The 13,071-nt window shown below is 40.6% G+C and overlaps 1 protein-coding gene across 6 annotated transcripts in view; it reads left to right on the plus strand.

The window, feature by feature from the left end:
- Immt (inner membrane protein, mitochondrial) overlaps nucleotides 1-10,315 on the plus strand; it is a 38,395-nt gene extending 28,080 nt beyond the window's left edge. For 4 of the 6 annotated variants that reach the window (XM_005385405.2, XM_005385402.2, XM_005385400.2 and 1 more), the window contains 5 exons: nucleotides 2,632-2,646; nucleotides 4,614-4,837; nucleotides 5,892-6,023; nucleotides 8,235-8,364; nucleotides 9,370-10,315. In XM_005385405.2, the coding sequence (XP_005385462.1) occupies nucleotides 2,632-2,646; nucleotides 4,614-4,837; nucleotides 5,892-6,023; nucleotides 8,235-8,364; nucleotides 9,370-9,983 (1,115 nt within the window). In that variant the 3' untranslated portion in view covers nucleotides 9,984-10,315. The remainder of the gene's footprint in view (nucleotides 1-2,631; nucleotides 2,647-4,613; nucleotides 4,838-5,891; nucleotides 6,024-8,234; nucleotides 8,365-9,369) is intronic. The other 2 variants (XM_005385403.2, XM_013514670.1) reach the window with 1 other exon arrangement.
- The last annotated feature ends 2,756 nt before the right edge of the window (nucleotides 10,316-13,071 follow it).

A 13,071-nucleotide genomic window follows, 5' to 3' on the forward strand; every position in this document is an offset into this window, starting at 1 on the left:
TTTGGCATTCAAAAACTTGTGGTGAATTACTTAGGGCACACTTTTTGATTGTTCTGTGATAGTAACAGGTTGAGAATTCACATAGGGACCCTGATTCTTCCCAAGGAAGGAAACCAGCTGTCTGATTCTCTACCTGCAAAAACTTACACAGCAGTAAACATTGCTGGTGAAGCAGTGTACTTGCAGGGAGAAAAGTGTGTGCTATGAAACAAGAGGACATTGTGTTCTTAATGACACAGCTTCGAGACACAGCTTAGGGATATTACTAACCATGAGGCTGGCAGAGAGGCCAGAGATGCTGCCAGGCATCCTGCAGTACACAGCAAAGAACTATCTGGCCCAGAATGTTAGTCCTGCCAAGGTTGAGAAGCCCTATAGTAAAGAACTGTGTCATGTAGAAAGTGAAAGTCCCCTGCAGTGCAGTCTGAATTGTTTTTTAAGCAGCTGCTACTTTTTAAATTTATTTTTGAAGTAGAGGATACCAACTGGAAAGGCACAATGGTGTTTGGTGAAGTTTGCATTTCACTTCTGCCCACAGCTCTGCGGTTTTCCTCCCCAGGTTTGGTCACTTTTGCTGACTTGCTGTGTACCTCTGGAGATAGTGAATTATTTCATGTTACACTAGCCCTCAGTCGGCCTCCTTAGCTCTGAAGTAAAGACATATTTAGGCCCCATATCAAACTATTAGTTAGTGTTATGAATTATTTGGTTTTATGATTGTTTTGTTTTTGAGAGTTTCTTGCTGTGTAGTTCAGGCTGTTCTTGAACTCACTATGCAGTGACCTAGACTGGTCTTGAACTCACTGTGCTCCTCCTACCTCAGCCTTCCAAGTGCTCAGATTACAGGTGTGCACCACTATACCTCCCTTGGTCTTATTCTCTTTTCCTAAGTTATAAGTGTACCACTCTTCATTATGTATGTTACTTTTTCTGTGGTTCCCTAACTGGGCGCAATGCTAAACATGTAATAACAGCTAATGTTATTGAGCATTATTCTGTACCTGGCACTGCAGGCTAAGCACTTCCCACCTGCTAAAGTTCACAATGGTCCTATAGGACCATTGTGTTTAGTTTTATTACTATCACCATTTTATAGATGAGAAACTGAGACTCAGTTTAAATAACTTGCCCAAGATTGAGGGCAGAGGGGATTTCTTTCTTATGTACTAGCCATGCTATTTATTCTCTGCTTGACTGATTTGTATCAGCAGCATGGGGCTCCCTGTGGCCTTTTGAGAAGAAGAGCGATGTGATTGTTATAATGAGGAAGATTCATCCTTATGAAGTTGAGGGTTTAAGGAGGAATGCCTGATGACCAGGGAGCCTAGTTAAAAGCTGCCACAGCAATCAGTGAAATGAGGTGGGCTGCCCCCATTCAGAGAAGGGAGGGGCAGCCACTGGAAAAGTGCATCCCAGTGTTGCCAGGGTTGGAGACTGAAGCGCAAGTTATGAATGGTTAATATTCCCAAGACACATCTCCATTATTGTATAATGACCGTGCTACTCATATTTCTGTGCCTTATCAAGACTGACATATTATCTCTCTGCTTTTCCCACACTGCCAGTCTCTCGTGCCATAGTGGGACAAATCTCTACTTCTTCAGTTGTTTCTCCAGATTTGGTATTTGACTTACAGATCTATGCTGTATGAAAAATATTAGCCTTTGAATTTGTTGCACCCACAAGTTACTAAGAAGCTCATATTGAGAGGCAGTCACTGAGGCTGGCTGCCTTTCCCGCCTTCTGTCAAAGGCTCACACTCTGTTGCTGGTGATAAGCGTCAGACTTTAGAATGTCAGTTTTTTCTTCATTATCCTTCAGAAAAGTAGTCATAACTTTTAGTATAATTACAGGTTTAATGCAATTTTTTTTTAAATTTTTTTTTTGGTCTTTTTGAGACAAGGTTTCACTATGCAGTTCAGGCTGTCCTTGAATTCAAAGCAATCCTCCTGCCTCAACCTCCTGAGTGCTGGGGTTACAGGCGTGCGCCACCACGCCCGGCCTAATGCAATTGATGTGAGTTCCTTGTTAAACATTTGCAAAGGAGGTAGGAGGTAGATCTTAGATGGGAAGGTGATCAAGAGATGGAGGAAGGGGAGGGGAAAGGGATGAAGATGCGCTGTGCACATGTGCTGACTCCACACCGGGAATGTAAACATGTATTGCAAACACTTACTAATAAAGATAATTAAAGAATACAAATTTGCAGGAAAAAAGATTACTTTCTTACTATTTGAAATGTTAAAGAGTTGTCTGATAACAACATTGTGACAGTGAAATACTCCATGAATTCATGCACATGAGAGGGAAAAAAGAAAATTGTAATTTGTAGAAGAAAAACTAAGTTGATTACTTCTGTGAAACAGAAGAGTGAGTCCCTTATAACTCAAACTATTTTTAATATCAGTGACTCTCTTGGCTTCTAAAATGTTACAGTTTATCTTGATACATTTTGTCTTATAATCCCTTTAATTGTTAGGAAATAAACTATTACTTTCCTTTTCAATATTAAAATATCTGTTCTTGGTTTGTTTGTGGTTCCTTATTGTTTCCTTTTGGATGTTTCTATTTAATGAGAAATGACCAAATATGTACATTCCTTTTTTTCAAACTGTTCTATTTTTTTTGTAGGTGTGTCTGACCTAGGTGAGTAATTATGTTTAAAGCATTTGTTTTTGTTTCAAAATATTGAACTTTGGGTGTGGTGTTGCCTGCCTGTTACCTCAGCTGCTTCAGAGGCTGAGGCAGGAGGATCCCAAGTTCAAGGCCATCTGAGGCATGTTAGTGAGACTCCATCTCAGAATGAAGTAAGAGGGGCTGAGGATGTAGCTCAGTGGTAGGTTACCTGTCTAGCATATTTCTGATTCTTACTAAGTCATCTAAAATATTAAGTTGAATTGTGTGTGATGTGTTAAATCTGAATTGGATATTTGTGGTATCCATATGTTGTCCGGAAATAAAATTTAAAGTGACTGGAAGCTTATGTGTATATGTCTCTCTATGATGTGATTTGTTTTGTTTTGGAGACAGGGTCTTGCTGTGCAATTTAGGCTGGCCTGGACTCATTATATACCTCAGGCTGACCTTGAACTCCTGCCTCAACCTCCGGAGTGCTGGAATTATAGGCATGTGCCACCTGCCCTGCTTTGTAACCTCTAACTTGTTATTTTGGAAAATTTCAAACATAAAAAGTAGAAAACTAATAAACTCGCATGGACCCATCACCCAACTTCAGCTTCAGTAGCTATCAACTCAGTTGTCAGTTTTGTCTATGTCTCCTGTCCTACCTTATGTTTAAGATCTCAGATATGCCCTTTCACTTGTAAATACTTTAAGGTTGTTCATTTTTATTGTTATTTTGGTGATCACACCCAGTGGTGCTCTATTATTTTGTGATAGAGTCTTATAAGGCTGCCCAGGCTGGCCTCCAAGTTTCAATCCTCTTGCTTCAGCCTACCAAGAGTAGGTAGGATTATAGATGTCTGCGACCACACTCAGATTTGTTTTAATAGTACTTATTTCATTAAAATCTATTTGGTGTTCCAATAGCTCATTTGTTTCATAGAATGAGGTTTTATGTAAATCAATATCTGGAGATGTTCCATATATTGAATTTATTCAAGAAATCTCTCATTCTTTCTTTTTGCTTTGTACCTTATTTATTGAGGAATAGAGCTATTTATTATTAGAATTACATACATTATGTATTTTGCTATTGAAACCATAATTTTTTTGAACCCATAATTCTTAGTTTGTGTTATACGTAGAAATACTTATGGAGTATGAAATTTTATTTTATTTTATTTATTTATTTTTTTTCTGGTATCAGGAATCGAACTCATGACCTTGCACTTGCCAGGCAGGTGCTGTGCCACTGAGCTAAATCCCCAGCCCTTGGAGTATGAAATTTTAAAGAAACAACAAATTTCCACCTGGGTGTGGTAGCACTTGTGTGTAATCCTAAGGCTCAGGAAGCTGAGGCAAGAAGATTATAAGGCCAGTCTAAGCAACATAGGAAGGCCCTGTCTCAAACAACAACAAATCAATATAGCATGGGTTTAAGCCTAAAAGAGAATCTTTGAGCATGAATATCTTCAAAAGCTGTACAAGTTGAGTAGTTCTAGTTGCTGGTTACTATCCTAGATAGTATGTGTTTAAGAAAAGAAACTCTTGCTGGGAAAATTTTGAAGTTTGAATTTCTTTCAAGTTTTAGTGGGAAATAATCTAAGTGGATGCCCATTGTGACTAATCAGTTAGGCATGATGTAAAACATAGAAGTGTTTGTAAGCTTGTCTTTAGAGGCAAAAGTACAGTAAGTTAGAAAGGCTATTTAGAATATGTTAAGATTAGAAGTACTCATTTCTGTTCCTGGAAAACAATTAATTATATGGCGCCTCAAGCCTACCTACATTACTTTGTTGGGGCTGAAAAAACCTTAGTTCTTTAATATTAGCTATTAATTTCTGATTGAACTAGAGAATTAAAGTCTCTCTTCATGTTAGGTACTTTCTGCTTTTCTTTAACTATAAAATCACAATCCAGTGAGGCAGACTCCCTTGTAGTAACTTAAAATTTCGGGAAAGTCATTAACTTTTTGATGTGGTTCTGTTTAGCTGACAAGCTGTCTACCGACGACCTGAACTCCCTGATTGCTCATGCACATCGCCGCATTGACCAGCTAAACAGAGAGCTAGCAGAACAGAAAGCCACAGAGAAGCAGCACATTGCATTGGCCTTGGAAAAACAAAAGCTGGAAGAAAAGCGGGCATTTGACTCTGCAGTGGCGAAAGCATTAGAACATCATAGAAGTGAAGTACAGGCTGAGCAAGACAGAAAGGTAGAAATGAGAATCATTGCCTAATATTTAAAATGACTTGTAACTTGATTGTCGTCTTCTAGAGGTAATAGTGGTGGCCACTGACTTCAGAGTACCAGCTGTAAATTGTGCCAACCCTGTTCTACTCAGAACTTATAGGGAAAGATGCAGATGCAGAGGTGTGAAAAGTCATAAGCTGGTAGCATCCTGAATTATCTATCTCATCTTTCCCAGTATAACCTCTGTCCTCTAAAGCATGCTAAAATAATCTCTGCTGAATTCTGAACATATTTTATTTCTGCCAGTGTTTTTAAGTAGCACTAGGTAGACATGGATGAGGTAGCTCTATTACCAGTCTTTCTGGGCACAACATGTATTGAACATGTTATCCACAGGCTGATTCACGAAGACGACTCATCTTACCTTCGAAACTCCCTCTTTTCAGACTCCCAGACACCACACACTCCTGGCCTTTCTCTACCTTTATGGCCTCTCCTTTACCTCCCCTGCCCAGCCTGTTAAATACTGGCTTGCCTGGCATTGGTTCAGAAACATTTTCTCCGTCTAAATGTCTCCAAGGGCTCTTTTTCCTGGTCCTGTGCCTTTGAAGTTTAAATACTATCTGTACCTGTTAAATTCTTTTTTTTTTTTTTTTTTTTTTGTCTTTTGGAGACACAGTCTCGCTATGCAGTTCAGGCTGGCCTTGAGTTCACTTTATAGTCCAGGCTGATCTTGAACTCTCAAGAATCTTCCTGCCTCAGCCTCCCCAATGCTGGGATTACAGGCGTGTGCCACCACACCCGGCTAAATCCTCTATCTCTGACTTCTGCTTTGACTTCAGTTTGCTAATGAGCAGCCTCCTTCATATTCCCAGTTGGGTATTTAGTATTCATTGCAAGTTAAACATTTCTTGATTCTCCCATAATACATCCTGGTTCATAATAGAAAAAGCATGCACGGGCATGACACACTGTAGGACACAGATGCTGTAATCATGGTCTTAGTAGACTTTCCCTTTTCCTAAAAGTGTATGTGGAGGATTGAGGGCTAATCAGAACAGTGTTTTGTTTCACAGGTGGAGGAAGTCAGAGATGCCATGGAGAATGAGATGAGAACCCAGCTTCGCCGACAGGCAGCTGCCCACACTGATCACCTGCGAGATGTCCTTAGGGTGCAAGAACAAGAACTGAAGTATGAATTTGAGCAGGTAAGGACTGGTTGAAAAGCCTGAACTTCTTGCTTTTAACAGGCTTTCCTTTTCTGTATTTTGTTTGTGGCCTGCTGAGAATCAAGCCCCGGGTTTTTCCCACATCCTAGATGGGTACTCAGCCACTAAGCTACATCCCGGTTTTTTTTTCTTTTAGTACGTGTTTGTAGTACATAATGTTTACATTCATCTTAGGGAGTAGGTACATTTCTTGACATATCTTGATTCTTTTTAGTCCCCTTTTTTTCCCTTTCTTCCCCTTCCCTTCATTTCTAGATCCCCTTCTCATTTGCAAATGACTTTCTTCCCATTTCTTGTTTTTTTTTAATTATTTATATTTTGGTCTCTCATATAAGAGAAGTTGTGCAATATTTAAACTTGTGTGTCTGATTTATTTCACTTTAACATTATGGTCTCAAGGTGCATCCTCTTTCGTAAAAATGACTCACTTACCCATCTCCATAGATATAAATACTCCACTGAGTATAAATACCACATTTCCTTTATCCATTCATTTGTTGATATTATATAGGCAGCTTCCATGATTTAGCTGTTATGAATTTTGGTGCTATAAACATGGGTGTGTATGTATTACTGTGGTATTATGTCTTTAACCCTTTTGGGGAGATAACCTAGAAAGGGAATAATTGGGTTAAGTGGAATTTGTAGTTTTAAGTCTTTTGAGGAAGCTCTACTGATTTCCATAGTGGTCGTACCAGTTTACATTCCCACTAACAATGTAGAAGAGCACCTTTTTCCTTGCAGCTTCACCAGCATGTTATTGATTTTTTTTTTTTTGGTTTGTTTGTTTGAATGGGTCTTATTATGTGGTTGAGGCCAGCCTTGCACTCACTAAGTAGCCCAGGTTGACCTCAGACTTGTGCTTTAGCCTCCTGAGTGCTGGGATAACAGGTCTGTACCAGCAAACCCAGCTTCTATTATTTGATGTTTGATGATAACCATTCTTTCTAGCTAAAGATGACATCTCAGTGTTGTTTTAATTTGCACTTCTCTGATGGCCAGAGATGTTGAGCATTTTTTAATGGATTTATCAGCCATTTGTACTACATCCCAGCCCTTTTAATGTACCATTAAGGATATTAAAGAACAGGAAAGATTTCCAATGTTAATTAACCTTGGTGGAGTAGTGCTTTTGTGTATCTGCAGAACTGCTGCTCCTTTTTACATAATGGTGTGCCGGTGTTGATGATCAGGTATGTATCTCCCAGTAGGGAGTCTCAAGAATGCAGACAGTAATACTTAATACATGTATTGCCTACTTCCTTTCCACAGACTCCTATACATCATATGATAAGTGCTGAGGTTATATAACGGTTATATAACTGGAAACTTCCTGGAGAAGCTATGAAATCACACATTGTGATGTCTTTCATCATAATTAGTTTCTACCCAACAAGTCACTTTATTATATTAGCCACACTTTATTATATTTTGTTTTGAAAGAAGGGAATGAGGGCTGGGCCTGTGCTGCAGGCCCAGCACTTTGGAGGCTGAGGCAGAATAATCTTGGGTTAGAGACCAGTCTGAGCAACTTAGCAATACCCTGTCTCAAAAAAAGAAAAAAAAGACAGATTTTCTAAGGAAGTCTTCTAGAAAATTGAAATTTTGCCAGTATGAAAAGATATTTTATTTGATGTGTATTTTTTTCTGTAGGAAATGAATACATAAGCTCGCAGATGGTATGTAGTATAATTTATTATGTTGCAGTACGTTTATTTTCTAAAGTTTCCAATTTGTTTTAACAGCCTTCTACCTTCTCCTAGTTAAATTCCTCTAATATAGTAATAGGTCCATCAGGAAATTTGCAGAGCATTACATGTTAAATAGAGTCATAAATACTCAAGATCTTAGTTTCTTCAGATACAGTCTTATAAATTTCATGACAATTCTTTTGAGATTTATTTTTTTAATTATTCATTAGCTCTTTGAGTAGAGGTCTCACTATGTAGTTCAGGCTGGCCTTAAACTCACTATGTAGCCCAGGCTGGCCTCAAACTCAAGCTAATCCTGCCTCAGTCTCCTCTAAGTGTTGGGATTACACGTGTGCACCACAATGCCCTGCTCTTTTTTGAGATTTTTAAATGCTCTCTTTGTTCAGCAAATGGCAGTTGCTAAAAAACTAGTATCCAGTTAAGTGATATGCACGCAGCTAGCATTCTTTTTTCATATACTATTTCTGTTTTATTTCAGAACCTGTCTGAGAAACTGTCTGAACAAGAATTAGAGTTTCGCCGTCTCAGTCAAGAGCAAGTGGACAATTTTACTCTGGATATAAACACTGCCTATGCCCGACTGAGAGGAATTGAGCAGACTGTTCAAAGTGAGCACAGTCTCTGTTACCTCACAATCTTACTCAGTGCAGCATCTTAGGGTAACGGGGTACATGTACCAACATCAGGTCGTGAAGATACTTAAGTCACTACTCCACTTTCACCTGTTTCTTGAAAGTTTGTCCCAGACTTGATAGGTTTGGAACATAGAGCATTGTGAGAGGAAATCATTGCGGGGGGTGAGGCGGGGAGCAATCTAAAAATAAGTAACTTGTGTGACAACGTGAGATCATCTTTTTCAAGGCAGTTCACTCCACATGCTTTTCTTGGATCTGGTGTGTCCTGGATGTGTGGAAAGCCAGTGTGTGCCCTTTATTTCCCTCCCTGGAGGGTTATTCAGAGGTGGCAGTTTGCTGAGTCCACCCTCCAAGTGGGTGATACTCATGCTGAGGTCTCTGTGCCATGTGGGAAGGGACACATCCTGACAATGGCAATGTTGATAAAATAGGTTTCTTTGCAGTGTTAAAGAATCTTTTGTCAGAACAATAAAAATAAAAACAATACAGGTACTCAGCAAAGTTCAAAACTCAATCTAGTACAGTACTTCTTTGAAGTGTTTGTTTTTGTTGTTTTTTTTTTTCCTGCAAATTTATAGTGGCATAAACCTTAGCCTAATTTGTGTAACTTGCTTCCTTCTCAACATGACTTAGAGGGCCTGCAAATGAGAATGACCTCTGTGTGCTGCATTTGGCCATGCATTGTCCTGGGTGTCACAGGAAGAAAGGAAACTTAGTGCAAGCATCCTCCCAGCCTTCTCCATTATTTTAGTGAGAGCAAAGCCTCATCAAAGTGTGGCTTGTCTTACTTACCGCCTCAGTGTGAAAGGCCAGTAGAAAGAACACAAGAAATAAGTAGGTGGTGGGGCGGGTTGTAGGAAGGGTCTCTCTTGCCACATCTCCCTCGAGGATTTGGCTTGTTGAATGTGCTTCACTTCTGTGGATACATGTGGTCAGGTGGACAGAAAAAAAATTTTTTAATCCATTTTTTCTTCATAGGTCATGCAGTTGCTGAGGAAGAAGCCAGAAAAGCCCACCAACTCTGGCTTTCAGTGGAGGCACTAAAATACAGTATGAAGACCTCGTCAGCAGATTCACCCACTGTCCCTTTAGGGGGTGCAGTTGAGGCCATCAGAGCCAGCTGTTCTGATAGTGAGTTTGCCCAGGCATTAACCGCAGCTATCCCTCCAGAGTCCCTGACTCGGGGGGTGTACAGTGAAGAGACCCTGAGGGCCCGTTTCTATGCTGTCCAAAAACTAGCCCGAAGGGTAGCGATGATTGATGAAACTAGAAATAGCTTGTACCAGTACTTCCTGTCCTACTTGCAGTCACTGCTGCTGTTCCCACCTCAGCAACTGAAGCCACCAGCAGAACTCTACCCTGAGGATATCAACACATTTAAGTTACTCTCCTATGCTTCCTATTGCATTGAGCATGGTGATCTGGAGCTGGCAGCAAAGTTTGTCAATCAACTGAAAGGGGAGTCCAGACGTGTGGCACAGGACTGGCTGAAGGAAGCCCGAATGACCCTAGAAACTAAACAGATAGTGGACATCCTAACAGCATATGCCAGTGCCGTAGGAATAGGAACTACACAGGTACAGCAAGAGTAAGGTCTAGGATGAGAAGTGTAATCTCATTTCCTGTCAGAGGAATCAGCAGTGACATACGAAGGGTTTGTAACAAGGGTCCCAGAATTGTCTAGAAGTGAGCAGGTTCCAGTCCTGTGCTAAATGTTAGCACCTGTTGCATTCATCTTCCCACTTGCTATCATGTCAGTGAACTCCAGGAGTGCTTTCTTTGCAACTTGTGTAACATTTCCTGTTTTTCAGGTTTTACTGATCAGGCTTGTGAGCCACTCAAAATAATGTTTGTGATCTTTACTATTGAGTCTGCCCTTGGAACAAACGGAATAAAACAACACGATGAAATCTGTGTTATCTTATCCCTTTTTAAAAAGTGCCATTTCTAGTTTGTTGCATATGCAGAAAGCTTCCTTAAGCAGCAGCAAAAGTCCCTCGGAACCCTGGTGTTCTCAGGTTGTGAATTGGGTTAGCAGCAGTCCAAGGCCTCCTTCTTAGCTTTGGTGAACTGATTCCTGCTAGTCAAATTCAGAGTGATGTTCCAGCTAAATTGAGTGTCTTCAATTTATAATTGAAGACAGATCATTCCAGTGGTCAGCATGAGAAAATGTATGCCTCCCAAACTGGATTGTGATCCACAGGAGCAGGTATTTTTGTTGGGACCCAGTATGCACACACCTGTGTGCATCTGCACGAAGCTGTGCTCGAACCACTGCTTGTCATTTCTACTTGTGTTGCACTGTTTTCTGGTATTTGGGTTATAAATCTTCACTCGAGTGGAGGTAGTGAGCATGGAATCCTAGCAAATGGATTAAATGATTTTGTGTACTTCACATGGACTGCCCTAAGAAGCTAGAGAACTTTCTCAGAAGATTGAGATGATTATCATATTGGATAAATGATAATTCCTATCTTTTGACTTAATTTTTATGCCCTGAAGACTACCACCTCTTTGTAAAACTACTGCCAATTTTATTTTTCAGAATTAATAATTTCTTGTTGGAGTTTATGTTCCTAAGATTGAGGAGGAGCTTTTATCTGACCTACAGGTGAATCATGAGGTCACTGTTTGTACAGGTATCCCCTCCCTCTCCTCAACTTCAGTAGATGTAGGTCCCTGCACACTATACACGTTGTCCTTTCATTTTGGGATACGTTAGTCTCATCTTTGGCCTGATGTGTTCCCTCCCAAATACATGCAGTTTCCCTGATTGGGGCAGCTGTTTGCAGAATGCCTTAGTTTCTGAAGGTAGAGGTTTTGGGGCCCTACTTGGGAATGATGCTTTTCATGAGATACCGGGCAGTTCTAAATTCAGCCCTCCTTTGAAATGGCATGAAGTTGTAGAATAAATTAACTTGAAAAGAAGTGCTTGAAATTCTTGTTTTACTTCTAGGGGAAAAAAAAAAAGAAGACTGTAAGGTCCTTCAGATGAAGTAAGCAACTTGATTGCAGCTCTGTAAGATATAAATGACCAACCACTGGCTTTCACATCTAGTACAAAGCTTCCCACTTCCGTTGCTTACTAGGAAATGATACAGTATTGTAAAGGGGTCCCTGCTTGGCCAGTCTGGTTTGCTCTCCTTCAGGCCCCACACAGCTCAGCCTTCCTGAGATGGCCTTACCACTAAAGTGAGGCTTGCCTGGGTTCTCAGCTGTGCATCAAGGGAATGGAATCCAAACATCAAGGTTTGCGGGAGGTGGGTACAGCCTTGGGCAGTTGGGGCAGGCCAGCTTCACTTCAGCATGTCACAGCGCTCCCACTTCTTTTTTATTAAAGGTCACATAAAGCTAACGTTTCACTTCTGTCACGCTTTCCTTGTCTCAATGTTTCAGCCTTACATTGATTATCTTCCCTCCCATCCTGATTGCTGTTGCTGGGCATTGTGACACAGGCCTGCAATCCCAACACTCAGGAGGCTGAGGCAGGAGCATATCCAGCCTGGATTACATAGTGAGACTGTCTCAAAAAATAAGTATCAGGGGGCTGGGGATTTAGCTCAGCAGCACAGCGCCTGCCTGGCAAGTGCAAGGTCTTGAGTTCTGTTCCTGGTACCGGAAAAAAAAAAAGTATCAGATAGAAACTCCTTAATGTTTAAAGCTCCAGAACAAATAGTAAACAAATTAAGCCTTTTTGGTTTTTTGAGATAGGGTCTTGCTGTATAGCCCAAGCTGGCCGTGAACTCATGGTAATCCTCCTGCTTCACCTTCCCAAATGCTGGGATTATGGATGTGTGCCACCACACCTGACTCATTAAGCATACTTTTTGATATAATAAGTCTGATACTTAGGAGCAAATTCCCTTTCTGGGAGAATTCATTTGTAAGCTGTAACTTCATAAGTATAGCTGTGAAAGTTTACAATCTGAATGTGTGTTAAATTTGGGAATTAATGTCATTTAAGGCACACCCCACTATGTCCTTTGTATTAACTTCTCTGCTCAACATGTTATGGATAAAAGCAGTCTCCCAAATCCCTAATGAGTTGTCCCACAAGTTTGGGTTTTTTTGTGTGTTTTTGAGACAGGGTCTCGCTATGCAGTTCAGGCTGGCCTTGAGCTCACTTTGTAGCCCAGGCTGGTCTCGAACTCACAATGATTCTCGTGCCTCAGCCTCCTAAATTCAGGGATTACAGGCGTGGGCCACCACGCCCAGCGTCCCACAAGTTTTAAAGTAACTTATTTCAGGGGCTGGGGATTTAGCTCAGCAGCAAAGCGCCTGCCTGGCAAGCACAAGGTCATGAGTTCGGTTCCCGGTACCGGAGAAAAACCAAAAAAATAAATAAATAAAATAAAATAACTTGTTTCAGCTTGGTGAGAACAAATCATTAATACAGAAGATAAAAAGGCTTAAGTGTCAGGCAACTTACCTCATAGCATCCCCCCAAAGCCCAGGTCTCTTTGGGTTTGATGTTATCCAGGGGCAAGGAGGAAGCTATAATAGCTTTTACCTGTGCAAGGTGGTATTCTTTAGCTTGTTGGTTTTTATCACTTCCTGAAACAGATTCTGTGTACTTCTTGCTGCCTTTAAACTTGCTGTGTCCCAGGCCCTTAACTCTTTTTTTTCTTTTTTTTCCAGGCCCTTAACTCTTGACCCTCCTGCCTCAGGCTCCCAATACTT

Source organism: Chinchilla lanigera, unplaced genomic scaffold (genome assembly GCF_000276665.1).
Source record: "Chinchilla lanigera isolate Chin_1 unplaced genomic scaffold, ChiLan1.0 scaffold00023, whole genome shotgun sequence".
NCBI lineage: Eukaryota > Metazoa > Chordata > Mammalia > Rodentia > Chinchillidae > Chinchilla > Chinchilla lanigera.